This window comes from Macrobrachium nipponense, chromosome 20 (assembly GCF_015104395.2).
Source record: "Macrobrachium nipponense isolate FS-2020 chromosome 20, ASM1510439v2, whole genome shotgun sequence".
Classification (NCBI taxonomy): Eukaryota; Metazoa; Arthropoda; class Malacostraca; order Decapoda; family Palaemonidae; genus Macrobrachium; species Macrobrachium nipponense.
Window position 1 is genome coordinate 61,139,610 of NC_061089.1, and position 22,991 is coordinate 61,162,600.

Genomic DNA, 22,991 nt, shown 5'->3' on the forward strand with positions numbered 1-22,991 from the left:
CTATGAAGGCCATTGTGATATATTTTTTAAGGAAAATTGATTTTATACCGATGATTTTTGGATCTTACAAGAATCTTTTATTTGGGAATTAGTTATCAACAAACACTCCCAGCATGGGCATCAAACCACACTTTTTTTTAATTTGTAAATTTTATATTTTTATTTTTACTGTTGCCTACACAGTCATTTAAGGGCAGGCAAATTGAGAACTGAATAAATGTTGGTCATACCAATGCAGTTACTAACCAGCAATAAAGACTCTTTCTATTGTAGAAACTGTCCCATTTTTCAAATACTGTTTCATAACAATACTTCAGGTAAGTCCCATGGAATCTATAAGTAACTCAGTGGTGTGGTTTAAACTAATTTATAACATGACAAAATTAAAATGTCCTCCATTCCATTGGTATTGTTCTTAACAATCTTCTATAACTTGCAAATAATGAGAGTCCATGGGTAGTTTGGAATAATGCAACAGTTGAATTCTTTAATAAACTAACAATCATTATAGTTTCTTTCTGTAATTTTATCCTGCTGCAAAAGGCAGAATTCTCATAAAACCATCTCATAATTTTAATTAATATATGACTGCATACTCCTTCAAGAAGTCCACTATTTAGTAGGTAGGGTCTCCTTTTCCAAACTTTCTGAATAATTTGCGAGATTAAGTATAAAAAAAATTTAGAGCATGAGATGTATGGACAATAACATCATAAAAATATAATAAAACATATATGCAAACTTTTTCCACTAATAACTAATCAACTGGTCAATTCATACACAAAGTACCATATATAATAGCATGAACACTACAGCAAGTTCATTTTAGGTTTACTGGTGGCAAAGGGAAAATTATAAAAATGTCTTTTATTTTTCTTTACTCTTTGAGATTAACATAAATTGAAAGCAGCAATAAAGCTAGTAGTATCTTTTATAAAACACCAATATAGCAACAAAGCAAATAAATATATTTTATATGTACCCATCACCTTTCAAAACAACAGTATGTACATACTGTACAAACCACAACTCCACTACCTGATCTACATAAAACTATGGCCACAACAAAACATTATATCACTATCTAGCAATGATCACAACCTAAATAGTAATCTTAAAAATGATTCTTCAATTTAGAGGACACAGTAGCTTACAAACAAATAGCATTCTTAAAACACAATTATTTTAATGAAATATCCTCAGAAGTTTGATTCAAAACTGCTAACCCAACAAAAAAAAATATTAAGCAAAAGCTATAATGTAAATACAACCCCAGATTGTCCCACAGTTTACATTCTCAAACACTTAAAAGAGTAAAGTAGTACCTCGAGATACGAAATCAATCCGTTCCGAGGCGCCCTTCGTATCATGAGGTTTTTGTATCTTGGACCACGTTACATGTAAAATGGCTAATCCGTTCCAAGCCCTCCAAAAACACCCCAGTAAATTTCATAATAAATCTAAATTGACCTACAAACAATGAAATACTACAACAATTTGGACCATTCAATACCTAAATTAATAAAAAAATGCAAAATATAACCTGTAAATAAAGTGTATATTAGTGTACATGGTAACAAGAAATATACTGTACGTAAAATGTGGAAACTTACCTTTCGAGTGAGGCTATCTCCGAAAGTGGCGGCAGAGGAGGAGGAGGACAAATGGCAGATACGTATGAACGTACCTACACTTTTAAAAATATACATACGTAACTATCCAAGGGAGATTGCTTCTGCCTACTTTTCACAATGTTCCTGTGTGAGCCTTTTCGGGGGGTGTCTTCTACAAATGATTGCACTTTATGAAAAGCGGCTTTAATTTCTGCAGTTTTTTTCTTTTTTTGATTTTTAACTTTTTTTTTTTACTTTTTTTTTTTACTATACGTAGTTGTTGTTGTTGTTGATTTTTTTTTTTATACAGAATTTCAACTTTCTGTTTTTTATCACTTGGTTCTTTTTTTGCACCTCATGAACTCCCCCCCCCCCTGTTGGACCCTTGGTGTCCATCAAAACCGTGTTCAAACAAATGCTCTCTCTGCAACTGATTTGGGTACTGAATGTTCGGCTGCTGACCTTCAACATAAACTGAAGTGCCTTGATTATACTGGTATGCATGTTTTAAATGATTGGTCAACACCCTCTGTTCACCAGGGAGTGGAGATTCTACCAACCTTGCAAAGTTTCCAGTTATCCCATGCGAGAGACCTTGATCACTTATCCCATGTGAGAGATCTTGGTCACTTATCCCACGAGAGAGATCTTGGTCAATCATATCATATATGTCGTCACTCAAGAGGTGCTCTTCTTTTTTCATTTTCTGTGAAAAGATATGAGAATTTTTTTTTTTAAATACACATTGACGATCCCGAAAACGAATACCGCATGCGTACTATAACAATGCTGGTACCGAGTGGCCGAGGCACGCCACCACGTGTACATAGTAGATGCATGATGGGAGGGACGCTGGCCAATAGGAGAGAAGGATCTCATGGCCGCGACTAGTATCAGGAACCAATGGGAGAGCAGGAGGATGGTGGCGAGTCTACTAGTACTAAGATGGCGGCGCACGGCGCGAGTTTCAAAATTGTTATCCGGGCAAATTTCGGACTTTCAGAAACCTTTCGTATCTTGAAAACTTTTTGTATGTAGAGCCGTTAAATTTTTCGTATTGGCTTTCGTATCATGAGTTTTTCGTAAGTTGAGCCTTTCGTATCTCGAGGTACCTGCTGTACTGGCTTCTTACACAGGCAAAAAAAAAAAAAAAAAAAAACAAACTGCAGTTCATTAATTGAAAGATTTCTTCTTAAGCTATTATCAACTTTATGAAAAAATATGATAATCCAGTTCAGTTGAACATTCTTAATGATAAGATCCCCTCCAAATTACATAAACAACAATAAAACTAAGAGTTTGAAAAATAATCAAGTGCATGTGTACGGGTGCAGACCTCTTAGAGCCCAAGAAGTGGCTGGCTTCCAATTTTACATTATCTACATGATCAACAATTTTTCAATACGGATCTTTGGTAAATATCTGGGAGCCACAATGTTGATAACTAAAGCTGATGGGTTTTATCAGCATTGGTAACTGACACTGCCACAATAAATATGTAAAAACTATCAAGGATGCAAGTGAACCTGCAATTGTTGTGTTAGATACAAATGGATTTCCATTTTTCCATCAAGTACTAATTGGGACAATACTCAACTCTGACAACTACAGTCAGCCACTGGTTTTCACAGGGGATATGTACCACAACTCCCCGTGAATAACTAAATTCCGTAAATACTTAAAACCCCTCTACAAATGCTTAAAACTAACTATTTTGATTGTTCAAACACAAAAAATCACTCTAATAATGCTTATACAGTAGAGCCCCGGACCTTGACGCTAATCCATTCCAGAGGAAGCAATGAGATGTGATTAAGGTGAAATCTGAATTAATTTTGCCCATTTGAAATAACAGAAAAGGGATTAACCTGTTCTTGACCATAAATTTCTAACCTAACCTTGCCTTTTTATAGAAAACATTACACAAAAATTACAATCAAATACGTTCAGTGTTAAATAAGATACTATATTACACGCACTTTTTATTTTGAAATATACACTGTATCAAAATAAATGGCCTACATACGCCAAATGCAGCTGTATTACCAATGGTTGACAGCGCCATAGGCTAGGCTAGGTACGTAGTATGTACTGTTAAGTGGTAGGCACAGATATTGTTGCTAACAATAAAACATTGAAAATCAAGCTTAATTATTACAGCAAATTAATAAAATATTGTCTTATCACAAACTTAAGAAAAATTGCCCATTCGAGAAATGGCTGATTGCCGTCGTCACTATTAAAAAAAATTGACTGAGCATGCAAAATTGGTGCCCAGAACTGGCGAAATTACACCTAACGCTCATACAATCAAGTATTGTGCATGTTTTAACCCAACTTTGTTAATTTACAAAAAAAAGTACAGTTGAACCCCCGTTCTCTGGATTTGCGGACTCACAGTCGCGGATTTCTCTCGGAAACGTTTCCCCGCATTATTCGCGGAAAATTCGCGCATTCGCGGTATTTTTCTATGAGAAATATCCACAAATTCCTAGTTTTTTTTAATCAATTTCATCATTAAATACACTTTTTGTGATAAAACTATTAAAAAACCAAGTATCAAAATTTTTAGTGGTTTTTCTTGAGTTTTAACTAACAAAAATGGCTGTTTTTAGCGTTTTTATAGGGGTTCCAACTATTCACGGGAGGGTCTGGTACGCATCCTCTCGAATACGGGGGACCACTGTATCTCCAAACTACGTCTTCTACCAGCCAAGTAATGGTAATGAAGATATCAATAAAGTACCCAATCAGCCGAGATATTTAGAACGTAAACAATAACAAATGCAATGTTTATATTCTGTAATACATACACGTTTAACTTTTTCAAATGATAATTTTCTCCAGATAATATTTAGGTTTATTGAGCTTATCAGTTATTATAATTATAGATAGAGATCATACACCTGTAACAAAGTGAGAGCTTGCTCATCCTAGTCTAATTATGGTAATTAGCCATGGTAATTAACGTAATTACAGTTCTTTTGTTTGAAGTATCAAACGTGGTATCACTAGTGATTCACTTGAATAACCTACGGTTCTAACCATTACATATTACATACAGATGTTTTGTTTAGTGTTGATAGTTTGTCAATATAGTTGTAATGGTAGTTACCTATTGACACAAATATCGTCAAATCAAGGGTTAGCCTATTATTACAAATCTTGGCAGAATTTGAAGATTATTACACGAATGCCTCTTTCATAAAAATTTTCAATAACGTTCTTAAGCTCGATTGTGGTTCTTAACGTTTTCCTCTGCTGCTTGTCTGCAATGGCTGTCTTGGGACCAATGATTGAATCAAAATAGTACACTATAGAAAGCCACAAAAACTAAGGAAATACCTGTACAAGCGTGTACTACTTGCTCAAAACAATAGCAGCAAAGCGAGCGGGCTTTAAACGAGCATATTTACAAAAATCATATGATTTCACTGGGTCGGATTCCGGTTTTTGTTTGAGCTAATGCAAAATTTACACAAAATTTAACATTGAAATCCAATTATTTCCAGTTCTAGTATGGTCCAGGACCAGGTCTCTACTGTACCCGAGTATTTTAAAAGTTTTATCATTTCATGATGAAACAAAATGAAAATTATATGAAAATACAGTGCTAATTAGTGAATATTTCTCAGTGAAAAATACAGAGAATAGGCAAATTTTCCATAGAGAAATCCACAAATAGGCGAGTCCACGAACTGCAAGACCGTGGCTAGTGGAGGTTGACTGTAGGTAAAAACAACCATGACCGCACACATTTTCCCTGCCAGAGCAAGCCACAGTAAAAACACCGAATCAAAACGATCTTGATAACACCAAACCATCCTACATTCCTACATCACTAGTAATGAGCACAGAAAAACCAAAGTACAGTATGTTAATAATTACTGAAGTACTAACAACATCACATATTAAGAAGCACAACACAAAAAAATACATATCATATCCATGAAGAAAATTCTTATTAAAATAAAATGAAAAAAAAAAAAACATTCACTCAAAGAACAATTAATGGTCAGAACATAAGAAACAAAAGCATAGATATTAGTTGGCAGAAGAAAAGCACTGATATGTCTGCTTATATTCATGACTAAAATGGTGATAAACCTGAAGAATGAGAGAAGGCATACAACTTAGTTACAGACGCTTCAACCAAAAACCTGATCATTAATAAGGATTCAAAATTCATGGGGTTTTCCTTCTCCAGATCTTAAAATATGACTTCCGTTAAAGTAAGGGTTTGTAGTTTTGTTACAAACTATATTTTCCAATTCCTATCTTAAGAACACAAGAGCAAAAAATCATATTAGGGATTTACTGCATTATGCAAATAATTCTGACAGAACCCGACAATTCTTCACTTTTGCTGAAAATGACAATAACTATCCTCACAGCTAGCTAATGCATTCCTGTTCAATTAATGAATGTTAAACTGATTAGAATCCAGAAATGTCAGTTGACCTGCATACAAAATGAAATGCAACTACAGTACTATATATGTAAAATCATCACATGCACATAAAATGCTTTGTTCTTCTTTGCTAAAAAGCCACACAGGTTATATACAGTTTAATGTGCATCCTGTGTTAGTGCACATATGTCAAGAGAATATAAAATGTTCACACTCACCACCTTGTCACTCTCAGCTGTCACATTCACCAGTTCTTCTAGTCTGTCAATGGCCTGTTGTTGTGTGGAAGGCTCCTGAGATGTTATCAATAAATTGAACAACAAATGACACTTTTTAATTTGTAAGAAAATATGACCTATTGTAATAAAGTATGATAATAAAGACTTGTCTAATGAAGGAAATATTCATGCAGATATAAGTGTGCTCTGGAAATACTTACAGATTTCTCAGCATCTACTTTATTATTAACTAGATCTTCTAGACGTTCACGAAGTGGCTGAGTGGTAGATTCCTGGTTACCACCACACATCTGGGTAAGCATGAGAAATCTTCGATGGTTTGCAACCAACTGACTAAAACGGTCGCTAACTGCAGATGTGAGGGACTGAACATGGCCCATACGATTTTGCAACTTTGTGAGTTCTTGGATCATCACTTCTCTATTATCAGGAAAGAAAGAGACAAAATTTTCAAGTGAAGAAAATGGAAGCATGTTAAATATACACATACGTTAAATACACCTATATTCTCTTTAGAGTTCATAATAGATGTCATAAATTAAGATGGTAGTTGCAAAAAAAGGTGAAAAAAATAAAGATATCCAGCCAAAATTTTGTCAATTCATCCACTATGCATCATTCTTATCACATAATTAAGGTATGGCAGATAAACCAGGAATATGTGAGGCAAGTGTGTCCTTCTTGTTAAACATTTAAAATGGCACTACATGATAAATCTGGATGGAAAAGTAGGTACCCTGTAATCCTTATATGGTGTAATACTTTGTTTAGACCTTCAAACATAAAAATGTAAAAGTCTGTGTTAATCACTGGTTTGCAAATGTTACTGTTAAAACTTTTAGTCTAGCCATTACCCATTACCAATTATTATTATCATATATATAAAGGATTAGTTTATCCGGACCTCTGAGCCTAATAAAGGCTCTTCTCGGGCTGGTTTTCAAGAATTAATCCTGAAAAAAAACCTTATAAAGCTGGTTTTATTTAGGAACATGATGATCCTAATATATTAGAAATCTTGCCTCCAGCAAGAATAACATTTAATGTTAGGTTCTGAAAATAAATGCTTCTTTGCTGGTTCCAAACTAGACATTCCACTAATGTGTTGGACAGTCATTGGTGTTTGGCATGTATTACATTTCATTGGGTCTGAATGTGGATTTGACATCAAATGACCATGTGAGAATCTAGTATGGCCTATACGTAGTCTTGTTAAAATAACTTCTTTAGCTCATACATAGTCTTATTAATAGAACTTCTTTAGCTCTTTTTTTTTGAGACGATGACATCCCTGAATGAACTTCACTTGTTATTTTTCTCAGTTTGTTTGTAGTTAGCATTGATGTCCAATCTGCTTGCCAGTCTTGATATTCATCAAAATTGGATAAAAAAACAAGCTACTAAAATCTGACCCTTCAGTTAAAAAACTACTAATTTTGTTAACAACACGTTTAAGCATACTGTGTTTGGGTTTTCAAAAACTTTATAAAATCAATTAAATAAATGTTTACTTTTCTTAACACTTTAAAAAAAATGATATTGTTAGTATACAATAAAGTTTTGTACATACTTACCTGGCAGATATATACTTAGCTTAGGTCTCTGACGTCACGACAGAAAAATTCAAAAACTCGCGGCACACGCTACAGGTAGGTCAGGTGATCTACCTTACCCGCCGCTGGGAGGCGGGTGTAAGAACCAGTCCCCCTTTCCTGTCAGGTTATTTTCTTCCACCTGTCTCCTGAGGGGAGGCTGGGCGGGCCATCAATCGTATATATCTGCCAGGTAAGTATGTACAAAACTTTATTGTATACTAACAATATCATTTTTGTACATGAACTTCCCTGCCAGATATATACTTAGCTGATTGACACCCTTGGTGGAGGGAAAGAGACACATACTTACTTAGAAAGTGGGGACACACATGTTAAAGGAATCATAATATAAACCTCTGGTTCTTACCTGATTTAGGCAGAAGACTTGATAGTTACTGTCTATTAGTCTGCGTTGCCTAAAGAGTCTCAGCGAGGGCGTGACCTATGGCTGAAGAACTCTTTGGGCTCTACCAATGGGAACTGAGTCCACTTACTTGGCAGAATCCAAGCAGGATGTGGTCAATGGGGATCAACCCGCTTACATGCCAGAGCCTATCACTACCAATTGCAAGGAGCCTTAAGCACAACCGATCACCTAACCAATTACTAACATTAGTATACGAAAGAAGGAGCTGCCTCCTGCAACCTCCTTCGTACAACCAACAAACTCAAACTTAAAACTAACCGGGAAAAAACAGGATTAAAAAGGATGTGTTTCAGCTCCCTGCCCCAGCACTGAATCCGCCGATACGTAAGGCCTAGCCCAAAAACACTTATCATACGTAATCGATACGTCCCTTAGGTAGTGATTAGAGAAGACTGATTCACACCTCCAAAAAGTGGCCTTCATAAGGTTTTGTAATGACAAATTCTTCTTGAAAGCAAAGACGTCGCGGATGGCCCGTACTTCGTGCGCCTTGACTTTCAGAAGGTTAAACTGTTGCTGATTGCAAGAAGTAGTGTTGCTTCTCTAATAATATTCCTGATAAAGAATGAGAGTGCATTTTAGATAAGGGTCCTACTGGGGTCCCTTACAGAGCACCAGAGATTGCTCTCATTAGCGGCAAGTCTTTTCTTCCTCTGAAGATAATATTTCAGGCTTCTCACCGGGCAAAGAGATCTCTCCTCTTCTGTCCCGACTAAGGAGGATAGGCTTTTGATTTCGAAGCTCCTGGGCCACGGCGAAGAAGGGTTTTCATTCTTGGCTAGGAAAGCCGGAAGAAAAGAGCAAACCGCGGAGCCTCCTTGGAAAACCTACCTCACCTTCTAGAGCCTGCAGCTCGCTGACCCTCTTTGCTGACGCTAACGCACAGAGGAAAAGAGTCTTCATCGAAAGGTCTCTGAACGAAGCAGCATGGGGAGGTTCGAACCTTGAGGACCTCAGGAAGAGCAGCACGACATCAAGATTCCAGCTAGGCACTAAGGAGGAGGTTCTTTTAACCGTTTCAAACGATCTGATTAAATCATGGAGGTCCTTGTCCTCAGATATGTTTAATCCTCTATGACGAAAAACTGAGGAAAGCATGCTCCTGTACCCCTTGATGGTGGAGACAACCAACCCGCATTTTCCCTCAGGAAGATAAGGAAATCTGCAATCTGCGTCACAGAGGGTACTGGAGGAGGAAACTTTATGAGTCCTGCACCAGCGTCGAAAAAAAACATCCACTTCGACTGGTAGACTCTAGATGTGGAAGGTCTACGTGCATTGGCAATGGCCCTTGCAGACTTTGCCGAAAAGCCCTTAGCTCTGACGAGACTCTTGATAGTCTGAATCCAGTCAGACTGAGAGCGGGGAGGTTTTTGTGAAACCTGTCGAAGTGGGGCTGTTGAGCAGATCGACTCTTAGAGGTAGGGATCTTGGGACATCCACCAGCCATTCCAGTACCTCTGTGAACCAGTCGTGGGCGGGCCAGAACGGAGCTATCAACGTCATCCTTGTTCCCTCTGACGCTGCGAATTTCCTTAACGTTTCCCCTATAATCTTGAAAGGCTGGGGAACGCGTTACAGATCCAGAATTCCTCCAAGCCCTATGAGGAATGCAATTCTATTGCCACTGCTCTTGGGTCTGCAATAGGGGAGCAGTATAGATCTATCCGCGCATTCCTTGGAGGTCGCAAATAAAAGATCCCAGATGGGGCCTGCCCCACGTCCTCCACAGCTCCGGCATACGTCGAGTGCAAGAGTCCACTCTGAGGGAAGGACTTGATTCCTTCTGCTTAGCAGATCCGCTCTGACATTTCTTTCTCCCTGTACGAACCTGGTGAGAAGCTTATGTTCCTTTCCTCTGACCACAAGAGGAGCGATCTCGCTGTCTCGTACAGGGAGAAAGAGTGAGTCCCCCCCTGTTTTCGAATGTAAGCCAGGGCTGTAGTGTTGTCGGAGTTGATCTGAACATATTTCCCTTTTACGAGGGGTTCGAAGGTCTTGAGAGCTAACCAAATCGCTGTTAGCTCCTTCTTGTTGATGTGCCAGGACACCTGATCCCCATCCAGGTGCCTGACACTTCTCTCGACCCGAGAGTAGCTCCCCAACCTTTGTCCGAAGCATCTGCATACAATACTAGGTTGGGGTTTCGAACTTGCAAGGAAAGGCCTTCCTTGAACAATAGAGGGTCTAGCCACCAACGTAGATCCTCCTATCTCTTGCGAAATCTTGAACGCAAAGTCCAGACCTTGATATTTCCGATCCCAGTTCCTCGTCAGGGAAGAACTGTAGGGGTCTGAGGTGCAACCTTCCTAGAGAAACGAATTTGCTCCAGAGAGGAGAGTCCCCCAACAGACTCATCCACTCCCTCGCTGTGCATACATCTTTCTCTAGAAAGATTGCTACCTTCTCCAAACCTCGGGTTATCCTCTCTGGGGACGGATACGCCGAAAAACCAGAGAAGCCATCAGAATCCCCAGTAGATACGCTCTTGACTGGGGATTAGCTGTGACTTCTCGAAATTCACTAGCAAACCCAGAGAAGCTGCTAGATCCAAGTCACTCGTAAGTCCTCCAGACATTTCTCCTTGGATTTGGCCCTGATAAGCCAATCGTCCAAGTAGAGGGAAATCCTCACTCCCTCGAGATGAAGCCACTGGGCAACGTTCTTCATCAGTCCTGTGAATACGGGGTTGGGGGGGCCGTGGAAAGGCCGAAGCATAGGGCCCTGAACTGAAAAAACGTTCCCTCCCCACATGAATCTGAGATATTTGCGAGAAGAAGGATGGATCGGCACATGGAAGTAAGCGTCCTGAAGGTCCAGTGACACCATCCCAGTCCCCGGGACGAAGAGCTGCTAAGACTGATGACGTCGTCTCCATAGCGAACTTCCTCTTCTTCACAAAGACATTCAGGGCGCTTACGTCCAGAACCGGTCTCCATCCTCCTGAGTTCTTGGGAACTAGGAACAAACGGTTGTAGAACCCCGCTGAAAGTGGGTCCTGAACCATCTCTATTGCCCTCTTTCTCTAACATCAGCTCTACCGCTAGAGCGAGGGCTTGATTCATCAGTGGGTCTTTGTATTTGGCCACCAGTGCCCTTGGAGTGGTGGTCAAGGGTGGTCTCGAAATAAAGGGAATGAGGTATCCCCTCTTGATGATCGCGAGGGACCAGTTGTCCGCCCCCTTTCTTTGTGCCCAGACATCTGCAAAGTTCAGAAGTCTGGCACCCACAGTTGTCTGGAGGACACCCGAACTATTTCTTGGCCCTAATAGACCGGGAGAAGGTCCTTCCTCTTCTAGGTGGTCTCGAACCTCTGGAGGAAGAAGAGCGAGACGAAGGTCCTCCTCGAAAGAAAGGGTTCTTGCCTACTTTGAGCCTCTTTCTTCGTCTTCTGCTGAAACGAAGGTTTCGGAATTCTAGCCGATCGAGCTAGCATTATCCTGCGTCGCTTTTGCTGATAACGAGCTGGAGATATCGTTAATAGTCTTCTTGGGGAAGAGTTGCGGGGAAAGTTGCGAATACAGCAAGGAAGCTCTCTGTGCGTGCGAAAACCGCCTTGGTAAGAAAAGAGCAGAAAACGGCCCTCTTCTTTACCACTCCTGCCACCAAAAAGAGAAGCAATTTCCCCCGGAACCGTCTCTCACTGCCTTGTCCATGCAAGACAGAACTGCGTGGAGGTCTTCAGGCGAAAGAGTGTCTTGCTCTTGAGTCCTCTTGGCCAACACTCCCAGGGTCCAGTCAAAGAAAGTTAAAAACTTCTAAGACTCGGAACATTTCCCTTCAGAAGGTGATCCAATTCGCTCATACCCCACGTCGTCTTCGCAGAATTCAGCGCCGAGCGACGTGCGGAATCTACCAACGAAGAGAAGTCCGAGTCTGCAGAAGAGGGAAGAGTCAGACCCAAGGGCTCTCCTGACTCGTACCAGAACCCCATCTTACCCGTCAGCTTGGACGGGGGAAAAGAAAAAACTGTCTTGCCCTTCTCTTCTTTTGAAAGCAACCAGTCGTCAAAGTTTCTTCATAGCCTTCTTCATAGACACTGTAGGCTTCATCTTAACGACCGAAGACTTCTTAGCCGTATTGGTCGTTGAAAATAAGGACGGAGGAGACGGAGGAGCAACGGCCGAAAGAGACTCCCCAAAATCTTGCAAGAGGAGGTCTGTAAGTCTCTTATACGAAGAAACCGCAGCATCCTTGGGCAAATTCTTTCTCTGAATCAGCAACAAATTCTTCCGAAGAATGACGTCTAGAAGCTCTACTGCCCGGAGGAGAGCTAATCCTGGAGAGCCGCCTGTTCGGAGAGCGAACCTACTGGAAGAAAACCACCGGGAGAGCGCCTTACACGGGGCGAGCGCCTACCAGGAGAGCGCCCTACTTAGGAGAGCGCCTCCCAGGAGAGAGCCTACTAGGAGAGCGCCTAGTTGGAGAGCGCCTACTAGGAGAGCGCCTACTTTGAGAGCGCCTACTTGGTGAGCGCCTGCTAGGAGAGCGCCTACTTGGGGAGCGCCTACTAGGAGAGCGCCTACAAGTGGAGGCCCGTCTGTCGGAAACCGATTCTAACTCCACAGAAGAGCGTCTGGAAACGGGGAGAGCGCCTATCAGGCCTCTCTGCGCCTGCTAGGCTCTTGGCGCCTGCCATCCTCAATACGCCTGCCAGGCTCTTGACGCCTGCCACGGGGAGAGAAAACATCCACAGATGAATCCTGTCAGAAGCGCGGCGCTTACAAGGCTCTGAGCGCCTATCCAATCGGGAGTGCTCTAACGGAGGAGAAAACTTCCGTTGCCGCCTACCAGGTTCTTGGCGCCTACTAGGCTCTTGCTGCCTACTAGGCTCCGAGCGTCCGTCAAAAGGAGAGTGGCCACCAGGCGAAGAACTCTTCCTTCGCTCCTGACGAAAACTAGGCTCTTGACGTCTGTCAAGCTCTTGACGCCTAACTGAAGAGGAGCGGAAATCCTGAGGAGAGAGCCTGCCTGGCTCCTTACACCTTACATGCTCACAACTCTTGCTGGGAAGAGAGGAGAGCCTACTCGGAGAAAGATCCCGAGCTCCAGCCTGCACTTCTGAACTCCTACTAACAGGCTCCAAAGGCTCCTTCTAGGCCCAAAGGAGAGGCTCAAAAGCTAGCCAAAGGAGATTTAGCCGAAGGAACGTTCTTAGACTTCTTCACCGGAAGTGAGGCGTCCTTCCGACGATGAGAAGTCCCGGCAATAGACTCTGCTAAAGCCGCAATTTGCGCCTGCAGACCGCCAGGATACGCGCAGGAGATCTCTTTAAACTCCTCTACAGGGGACGAAGTCCGAGAGCGAACAGGAGAAGCGTAAACAGGACCGAAATCTTGGTTCTCTTGCGTTCCACTTCAGGCTCTTCCGCGAAAGATTCGGGGCTGGAAGGAAGGGCGCAAGGATCCTTCCAGGGCCTCTTGAGAGGGCGAGACGACTCCGATGCGCTCCATCTACGCTGAGGAGAAGGCGACGAAGATGACGAGAAGCACTGGCGCAATAACTCCTTCTTGGTTCGTTCCAAGGCAGCCTGGGAACGAGCAACAGGAACTGCCGAGGGGACGCCTGACCGGTGGGGGTTCTCCCTAACCTTCCTGCGGCTTTCGACTTTCCTCCTCCACTGGGTCTGGGAGTCTGGAAGAGGTCTAGGCCTGGAAGCGTTAGTGAGCCGGTCAGACGCACCCTCCACTGCACTAGGGGCACTGCACTGATCACTTGCATATCATCACTCTTACCTTGTCGAGAGCGAGCGAGGCTCTCCTTACTCCTGATCGAGGCTCTCCAGAAGCAACTCGAAAACGAATCTTCGGGTTCAAAGCTGGGCGCAGGAGCTGAAACTGGAGAAGGAAACTACTTCTACTACAGGATTCTCAGCGTCAACTTCACTCACCCTCGATCTAGAACTCTTTGAAGAAGCCATTGCGCACCCTATCTTTCTCTAACTTTCTCACATAAGAAGAGAGAGCCTTCCAACCATCCTCATCCAAATTCTCACACTCTTTGCAAGGGTTAATAAAAGAGCATTCATTCCCATCTACACGACTCACATACCGAGTGAGGATCTAATGCAGCTTTTAGGAAGCCTAACTTTACATTCCTTCTCTGAACAAACCCTAAATAAACTAGGTTTCTTAACTTCAGAATCATCCATGATTATAGATATGTAAGAGAAATCCAAAAGAAAAATCCAAAAAACAGTCGAAAAAGCGTATGCCAAGCCAACAACCAAAGTGTACTTCACCAAAATCCAAATCGTCGGCAACGAGAACGAATTTCACTATCGTAAGGACTGAACAACAGGTGTTGTCCAGCCGGCGACAGAAAATAATCTGACAGAAAGGGGGACTGGTTCTTACACCCGCCTCCCAGCGGCGGGTAAGGTAGATCACCTGACCTACCTCGTAGCGTGTGCCAGCGAGTTTTGAATTTTTCTGTTCGTGACGTCAGAGACTAAGCTAAGTATATATCTGCAGAAGTTCATGTACAAAAATAATTTATATACAGTATTTCTATCTATATTAACCTTTTCCTACTGTTTATAAGGTGTTTAGCATAGAAAAAAATAAAACTAAATCTATGGCTGAAGAACATCAACACAAACTTTGGAATAAAAAACGAAAGCACTTACATAAACATAACAACACTGTATTCTGTCAAATGAACACATTTTGAAAAATAATCTATCTTGCGCTTGATGGCATGACCAGCTGAGCACATGGACTTTCCAACTGCAGCATCATGCTCTACACTCACCAAAGCTGGGAAACTTCCAAATTTTGCAGCTGTAAGAGAGGTAAATAGAAGAATTGTGATTCTCCATTTCCATAAATTAAAAAAAAATTGTAGTGGTCTAGAATCTTGACCTATCATCAAACGTACTATGACAGGAACAAACACTTACTTAACTTCAATAAATCAAAAGGATTTACACAAATGCTGATAACTAGTTTGTTAGGTGCATGTCAAAAACAATATCTGAAATACCTGTACTACTGCCTTTTGGAAGAATTACATGTCTTTTAATCAACAATATTTGTGTTGTCATGAAAGTATATCTCAAAATGAAATTATACGATCAAATCCAAAGGTTTAGAAACAGGAATCTAAACCTTACAAATTGCTGCCTGGTTACGTTAGCCCTGTCAGTCACAGAATTTAAATTGCTGCTTTAGGGTTCACACACAAAAGGCCACATACGTTATGGGTACTACCTGGTGTTTCTGGGAGGGTAAGACTTATGTCGTCATCCTGCTTTGAAAACAATGCTAAAGGTGTACGTTGAGTGGTTGATGGATATGAAGATGCTGGTTGCTCAGAGTCTACTAAATCATATAAGTGCTTATTATCATAGAGAATAAGTTGATTGGCTGGATTCATATCTGTTTGCTCACAAATTAAGTACTGCAGTTCCTCATATCTGGAAGGAAAAAAAATTTGTATAACTTAAAAATATTGGTAAAATGCAAAATATTTAAAATAAATACTTTGTAAAACATTAAAAAAAACTTGTGCTTTACATGAATGACAAAAGTGAATTAAAAATACTAAACTTTCAATGCTACATATATTACACAAATAATCATAATCATTCATATGTGCAGTAAGCAATGAAAATTATTTATTTTACAGTAAGCAATGAAAATTATTTATTTTACAAGTACAGAAGCATGAAAGTATAATGGAAAAAAGAAAAAAAAGTGATAATAGAACAACTTTTTTGTTATTACATTAAAGCAGTCTTGATAATAACAAAGATTAGCATTTTTTGCTTCAAAAGAGAAGAGATTTAATTCATATTACTGACAATTTTAACCCTTATCCAATTACCAACACTACTTGAGTAACTTTACAATACAGTAGTACATGGCACATTGGGCTTCGTACTTAATCCATCCCAGATGGCTGGTCAAAATGGTAAAAATATAAAACAAATTTCCCCATAAGAAATTAAGGGAATCAGAATCATTCATTTGAGCCTACCCAAAAAGTTTCCCTTTTCAAATTTTTTCTATTAATGTTTCAAAAGTTAAATTAAAAGTGTAAATTAAAAGTGTAAAGTAATAAAACAGTAAGTTGTACTAAGTAAAATTTTTAGAAAAATTTAGTTTCCATGTACGAGCTAAAAATTCTATTTACGAACTGTTTGGTGAAATGGCGCATGGCCGGCTGGGATTGAGGGAGGGGAGACAGGATTCCTTCAAGGAAACTGAGATGGTTGCAGAAGGCAAAGGTTGATAACAAAATCAACCTTTATTCACATTTTACAAGGATAAAAAAAGGAATCGTGTGTGTGTGTGTGTGCGTGTGTGTGTCAGAGAGAGAGAGAGAGAGAGAGAGAGAGAGTTAGAGGAGAGAGAGAGAGAGAGAAAACAAAAATTAAAAACCTCCAACAATTATGTATGATAGTAGATGTGTTTTTACACTTGGATCTAAAGTGCACGAAGGAGATTAATTATGCCACAACGCATCAACTTACTGTTGGCAAATGGCAGAATCTTAAATAATAATCTAATAAACATACAGATTTTGCAAACAAGTAATAAGTAAAGGATGCAAGTAAGAAAAGGAAAGAGAAATCAAATAACTTTTCACAAGAAAGTCATTTAAACAAACAATCCAAGACATGCAGAAGCTGAATGCGGCACCAGTGGATTTCTTGACATAGGGAGAGTTACTTTTAGTGCTAAAATATCATACAAAGCAAGTATCGATAGGTATTTTACCATAACAAAAAGAAGTGATTCGGGTGAATCGAGAGTAAATAAAAGAAATGGATGAAATGTATCGAAAGAGCAAAATCATCCAAACCCCACTGGGAAGTCAGTGGGAAGCAGACCCCGATCTCCCACCCACTAACCCACCTCCATCCCTCCTCTCTTCTCAACCTTCTCTATCTGCCAAGTTGCAAACAGTGACTCAAGTGTTACTCTATTGCATTTGATTGTTTTTATATTGTATTATGTTATATTATTGTGAAATTCCCAGTTATTGACAATCCAGTTTTACAGTGCTTATCTAGCAACGCCAATAACGGAATTTTTTATGTCGATAAAAAGCAATCTCTGCTTATTGCTGCAGATCCCTGGTTATTGGCACCGATAACTAGGGATCGGTGCTGTTATCAGTGATTTTTGGTTATCGTCACATGGTCGGGAATGAAACCACCACCTATAACCAGGGACTGCCAGTATACTAGACGAGACAGTCAGTCAGGTCGAAGTACACATAACTGTTTGATAAATGGCACAAAATTTCTTCAAAAATTTCGGTTGACATATGAAACGTTAGAAAAATGAGATACTACTGCATACTATAGTGTACTGTCCTGTAAGATCCTCCATGCTGTTCCCCCTTCAATAACACAAATTACCTTTATCCAAAATAACTAAAGGCAATCACATTTTTGAAACTTGTATAGTACTCGTTCAGAGGATTTGTTCTTCAGTGAGAACTGAAAACTGGAGCAGGATACAGCCAAAAAAGATGGACAGTTAGGTGATAAGAAACTTTCATCTACACATGAAAAGTAATAGGCTGAAAGCAAAACAGCTGATAGCCAAAGGGTCACTGACAAGATCCTTTAGTACAGTAAACCATTGGATACACAAGGCACATGTAAGTAGTAATCCCTTAGGGCATATATGACATAATTAACATGCATTTAAATACAAACAGCATGGGTATAAATACTAAGTACAATATGTCAGGATTCAACATCTTCAGTGGGATCCTGACCTATCAGTCAGCATTCCAGAATTGTTATTATACCATTTCTGAGTTGTGTCACCACATTACTATTTCACATTTAACCCTTAACGCCGATGGACGTATTTTACCTCGAGATAATAAATTGTCTTTGGGTGCCGACTGGACGTATTTTACGTCGACATACGAAAGTTTTTTTTTAAAATTCGCGGAAAAATACTTATAGGCCTACCAGCCTAAAACTTTTGAATCACGCGCCTTGAGGGATGCTGGGAGTTCACGGATCAAGGCCTTGTTTTGTTTTGAAGCGTGACCCAGGTGCGCATGCGCGATATCTCTTCTTCTCGCTCCAGCCAGCATCAGTAGCGCACCATCTGAGAGCGATCTTTTGTGAAAAGCGTGTTTTTCTGGACTTGTGCGAGACTTTGAGCATTTGTATTGCTACAGGACATTCATAGATATGTCTCAACGACGTCCGTGAACCGTGAGAAAGGGCGCGTTTTTACCAGTCAGAATGGATCGTGTAAGGCGAGTTTTGGACCTGGATGCTGGCGAGGGGCCAAGCACCCAGCATGACCCGCGCCTCAAGGCCGTTCTGTGCGGCCACGTGTGGCTGAAAGTGTTTCAGGAACACATCGTATGCCTTTGGTTACCCCTAGGAAGATGTGGGCGTCCTTAGGGGCATTCGTAGGCATTTTGAGAGGCCTCCAACCAAGGGACATAGATGAGTATCTTTCAGAGCTTGATCGGGAACATGTCGCAAGTCCTCATTTTGATGGCGGATGGTCATCGAGTGATGAGGACATCAGTCCACCCGATGAAAGTGAGGATGAATATTGCCCCCAATGTCGTTCGAGGCTCACATCCCGAAAGTGAGCTCGAATTCAGTGGGTTCAGTGCTTCGAGGGGGAACTGAGGAGGAGGGGGAGGGTGGGGATACGGCTCAAGTTTTATCGCAGAGGACGATACAGAAAGTGAGGGCGGGCCTAAGTGAGGATGATGGGGCCAACGGGGGTGGGTAGTGTGCATCGTGCCGCACTGCGCACGGGCACATAGAAGGTCGGCTCGTCGCGCCAGCCAAGGTGGTCAAGGTCGTCGTCGGAGAGTGACGAGGGGTGGACGGAGGACCCCACCCCTCCTAACATGCACCCCTTCACGGCAACCCCTGGGATGACCGTACCAGTACCCCTGACTGTTTTTTGGGGTTCATCCAGCTTTTCCTGACGCGGGGAATTGCTGGAATACCTGGTACACGAGATGGTGGACTACGCTCGGTACTGCGGTATGAGCTGAGGACGACCTTGTCGTATTACTGGCGGGGTTGCAACCTCATTCATTGACATGGCGCATTTTTTGGGGCTCCACATTTATTTTGGTATGACACTGCTGTCGACGTCAGACAATATTGGAGGAGAAATGACAATTTGTCGAAATTGCATTTTTCCTAACTATACAAACCTGAGGTCCTTTAACAATAGGAAGTAGCTAGCGGCAGCTCGGAAACGGTCGTAAGCCTTCGAACAAGGGGAGAACGGTAGTTAACTGCTGTCCGATCGACTGGGAGGTAAACAAATCACTTTTGCTTTTGGCCCATGCAAAATACGCAGAGTGAGGGGTGGCATGAGGAGTGGGACTATATGTAATGGACCTCAGGTTTGTATAGTTAGGAAAAATGCAATTTTCGACAAATTGTCATTTGTTCGATACATAATACAAACCATCGGTCCTTTAACAATAGGAAGACTCACTTCTTGGTGGGAGGAATCTGAGTCTTTTAGATGAACAGACTGGTGTTCGTCCATCCCTGGAATGCCTCCCTGGTCGTAAGAGCGAGGGAGGGATCCAAGCCTCTGTCCGATTGATCGGGTGTGCACCGCAGGATCAATGGTCAGACCTCTGGGCGAGTACTAAGAGAGAGGCAAGCGTATCTCTTCGTACCAGCATGTAAGAACTTTTTCTGTACATGAGCAAATATAAAGTAATGGGTTTGTCTCATGTAGGCATCCACTTCTCCCCCTTGTTGGAGAAAGTGGTGGATATACACTCCCATCTCTAGTTAAAGAGATAGGATGGAGCTCGGTTGAGTAGCTTACCCCCCGCATCTGACTCCCTTCCAGCGTAGGTAACGAACCGTATCCCTCTGCCCACAGGTAGAGGTAGAGAAAGATGGTGAAGAGAAGCCAGTCACTCTCTCATTCGCACATTCATTCTCCCAGTCATACCAGGAATCGATGCTGTTCTGCCTGCTCGGGTGCTGGGTAAGCTTACACAACGTGTTGAGCAGCCACCACAGGTCCCAAGGAAACAGTATCCAAGGACTTGTGGGCAATATCCCGAAGGTAGAAGGACGTGAAGGTGGTCTGTGGCCAGACACCTGCCTTCAGGACCTGCGCCACGGAGAAGTTCTTACGGAACGCTAAGGAGGGTCCGATACTCTGACTCGTGGGCTCTCGGTCGGAGCGTACGGATGTCGTCGCTACCATCAGCCTCGTGTACGCTCTCCTGATCACCTCACGCAGCCAGAAAGAAAGCGGTGTTCTGGAAACTTCTTTCTTGGTAACCCCACTGCTAACGAAGAGGCGTCGACACTCAGGCCTGAGGTGTCGAGTTCTCTTCAGATAGCGCCGTAGCGCCCTCACAGGACAAAGCAGCATCTCATCCGTCATCGTTATCGGTGAAGTCCAGAAGGGAGGGGATCGTGAAAGACTCGAACCTGTCGTCAGGGATCGACGGATTCTGAGTCTTGGCTACGAAGTTCGGGACGAAATCGAGCGTCACAGATCCCCAGCCTCTGGTGTGTTTAACATCATAAGAAAGACCATGTAGTTCCCCTACTCTCTTCGCCGATGCCAGGGCAGCAAGAAGAGGGTCTTGAGGGTCAGATCCCTGTCTGACGGACTCTCGGAGTGGCTCGAAGGGTCTTCGAGTCAAACTCCTAAGGACGAGAGTCACATCCCACGCAGGGGGCCTGAGTTCCCTGGGTGGGCAAGACCTTTCGAAGCTCCTCATTAGCAAGGAAATCTCGAACGACGTTCGAGATGTCAGTCCCCTCAGTTTCAGGACGAGCGCCAGTGCTGCTATATCCTTTAACTGTGTGGGGGACTGAGAGGAGCTTCTCTCGGCGAAGAAACACGAGAAATCCGCTACCTGCTGAAGAGTGGCTCTGAGGAGACAGACCCTGTCTGCGACACCAACCACAGAAGACGGCCCACTTCCCCTGTTACACAGCTGCAGAGGACTGTCGGACGTGTCCAGCCATCTCTGTTGCTGCGCTACGAGAAAAGCCTCTCGTTCGCAAGAGATGGTGGATAACAGCCAGCCGTGAAGTTGAATTGAAGGGACTGGACTGCTTGGTGGTACCGTTCTACGTGTGGCTGGGCTAGAAGGTTGTGCCAATTGGGTAGCTCTCTCGGTGCGTCCGCAAGAAGAGCCAGCAGGTCCGGATACCAAACGGCTGAGGCCGTTTGGGAGCCACCAGGATCATTCTGAGATTGGGAGAATGGACCAGCGCTCGACTGATCACTTTCCGAATCAGACAGAAGGGAGGAAAGGCGTAGGCGAAGAGGTTGTCCCAGGGGTGTTGGATGAGCGTCCTCTGCAGCTGCCCATGGGTCCGGCATGGCTGAAAAGAAAACCTGAAGTTTTCTGTGTTGTGCCGGGTGGCGAACAGGTCTACGATCCGGTCGCCCCCACAGGTTGAAGAGCCTTTCCGCCACGTCTTGGTGTAGAGACCATTCGGTCCCTATCACCTGATCGGACGGACGGCTTGAGTTCTCCGCTACTACATTCCTCTTGCCTGGAATGTAGCGTGGTGACAGCTCTATCGAGTGAGGAGCCGTGGCCCCACATCGTGCACCTGCACCGTCCAAAACTGATGGAGCGGAAGAGACACTAGCCCCCCCTGCTTGTTGACATATGCCACTACTGTGGTGTTGTCGCACATCAACACCACTGAGTGTCCCACCAAAGCGGTCCTGAAATCTCGAGAGCGTTGAACGCCGCCTTGAGTTCCAGGACATTGATGTGAAGGTGCTTTTCGTGATGGTCCCACACACCTGCAGTCAGCAACTCCTCCAGGTGTGCGCCCCATCCCTCGGTCGATGCGTCTGAGAACAGAAGCATCTCCGGGTTGGGGGGGAGTGCGTATGGGCACTCCTCTTAAGAGGTTCTTGTCGTCGAGCCACCAGGCTAGGTCCCCCTGCCTCACCTTGTCCGTGAGAGCCACGGAAAGTAAGGAGGATCCTTGGCCTGAGAACTCTCCCTTAGCCTCCACTGGAGAGACCGCAGGTGGTGAAGCGCCCGTGAGGGACTAACTTCTCGAGTGACGACAGATGGCCGATCACGACTTGCCATTGCTGTGCTGCCTGTTCCCTGCCGAGACAGGAACCGGCCGGCTGCCTCCCTGAATTTGCTGATACGCAAGTCTGCGGGAAAGACCTGCCCTGCTACCGTGTCTATCAGCATACCCAGGTACTTCATCTTCTGCTTGGGTTCGAGATCGGACTTCTCGTAGTTTATCACGATCCCCAGATCGCGACAAACTTGAGGAGTCGATCTCTGTCCTGTAGCAACTGCGAGCGGGAGCTCGCCAGGACTAGCCAATCGTCGAGATACCTCAGAAGACGTATCCCGTGCGAATGGGGCCCAAGCTGACACCAGAGTGAACACTCGCGTGAACACCTGTGGGGCGGTTGAGAGACCGAACAAAGTGCCCTGAATTGGTACACAGTCCCGAAGATGAAGCGGAGTTGGTACTTTCTGGAGGACTGATGGATGGGTATTTGAAAAATACGCGTCCTTCAAGTCCACTGAAAGCATGAAATCGTTCCCCCTGATCGAGTCGAGCACCGAGCGTGCCGACTCCATCGTGAACCGCGTCGTGCGAACGAAGCGGTTCAGGGGAGAGAGGTCTATCACCGGACGCCAGCCCCCCGATGCCTTCTCCACTAGGAAGAGGCGGCTGTAAAAGCCCGGTGACTGGTCCTCCACGATTTCTACAAG

General features: G+C 43.1%; 2 protein-coding genes across 9 annotated transcripts in view; one reads left to right on the forward strand and one right to left on the reverse strand.

Moving 5' to 3' along the window:
- Nucleotides 1–22,991, forward strand: part of LOC135226510 (inhibitor of nuclear factor kappa-B kinase subunit epsilon-like) — a 282,872-nt gene that overhangs the window by 219,278 nt on the left and 40,603 nt on the right. The gene's annotated exons all lie outside the window — the stretch shown is intronic.
- Nucleotides 1–22,991, reverse strand: part of LOC135226495 (serine/threonine-protein kinase TBK1-like) — a 99,638-nt gene that overhangs the window by 64,628 nt on the left and 12,019 nt on the right. The window contains exons 3-6 of one of the 2 annotated variants that reach the window (XM_064266114.1): nucleotides 15,497–15,702; nucleotides 14,914–15,067; nucleotides 6,464–6,683; nucleotides 6,243–6,317 (exon numbers count right to left, since the gene is read on the reverse strand). In XM_064266114.1, coding sequence (XP_064122184.1) covers nucleotides 6,243–6,317; nucleotides 6,464–6,683; nucleotides 14,914–15,067; nucleotides 15,497–15,702 — 655 coding nt within the window. The remainder of the gene's footprint in view (nucleotides 1–6,242; nucleotides 6,318–6,463; nucleotides 6,684–14,913; nucleotides 15,068–15,496; nucleotides 15,703–22,991) is intronic. The other variant, XM_064266122.1, reaches the window with a different exon arrangement.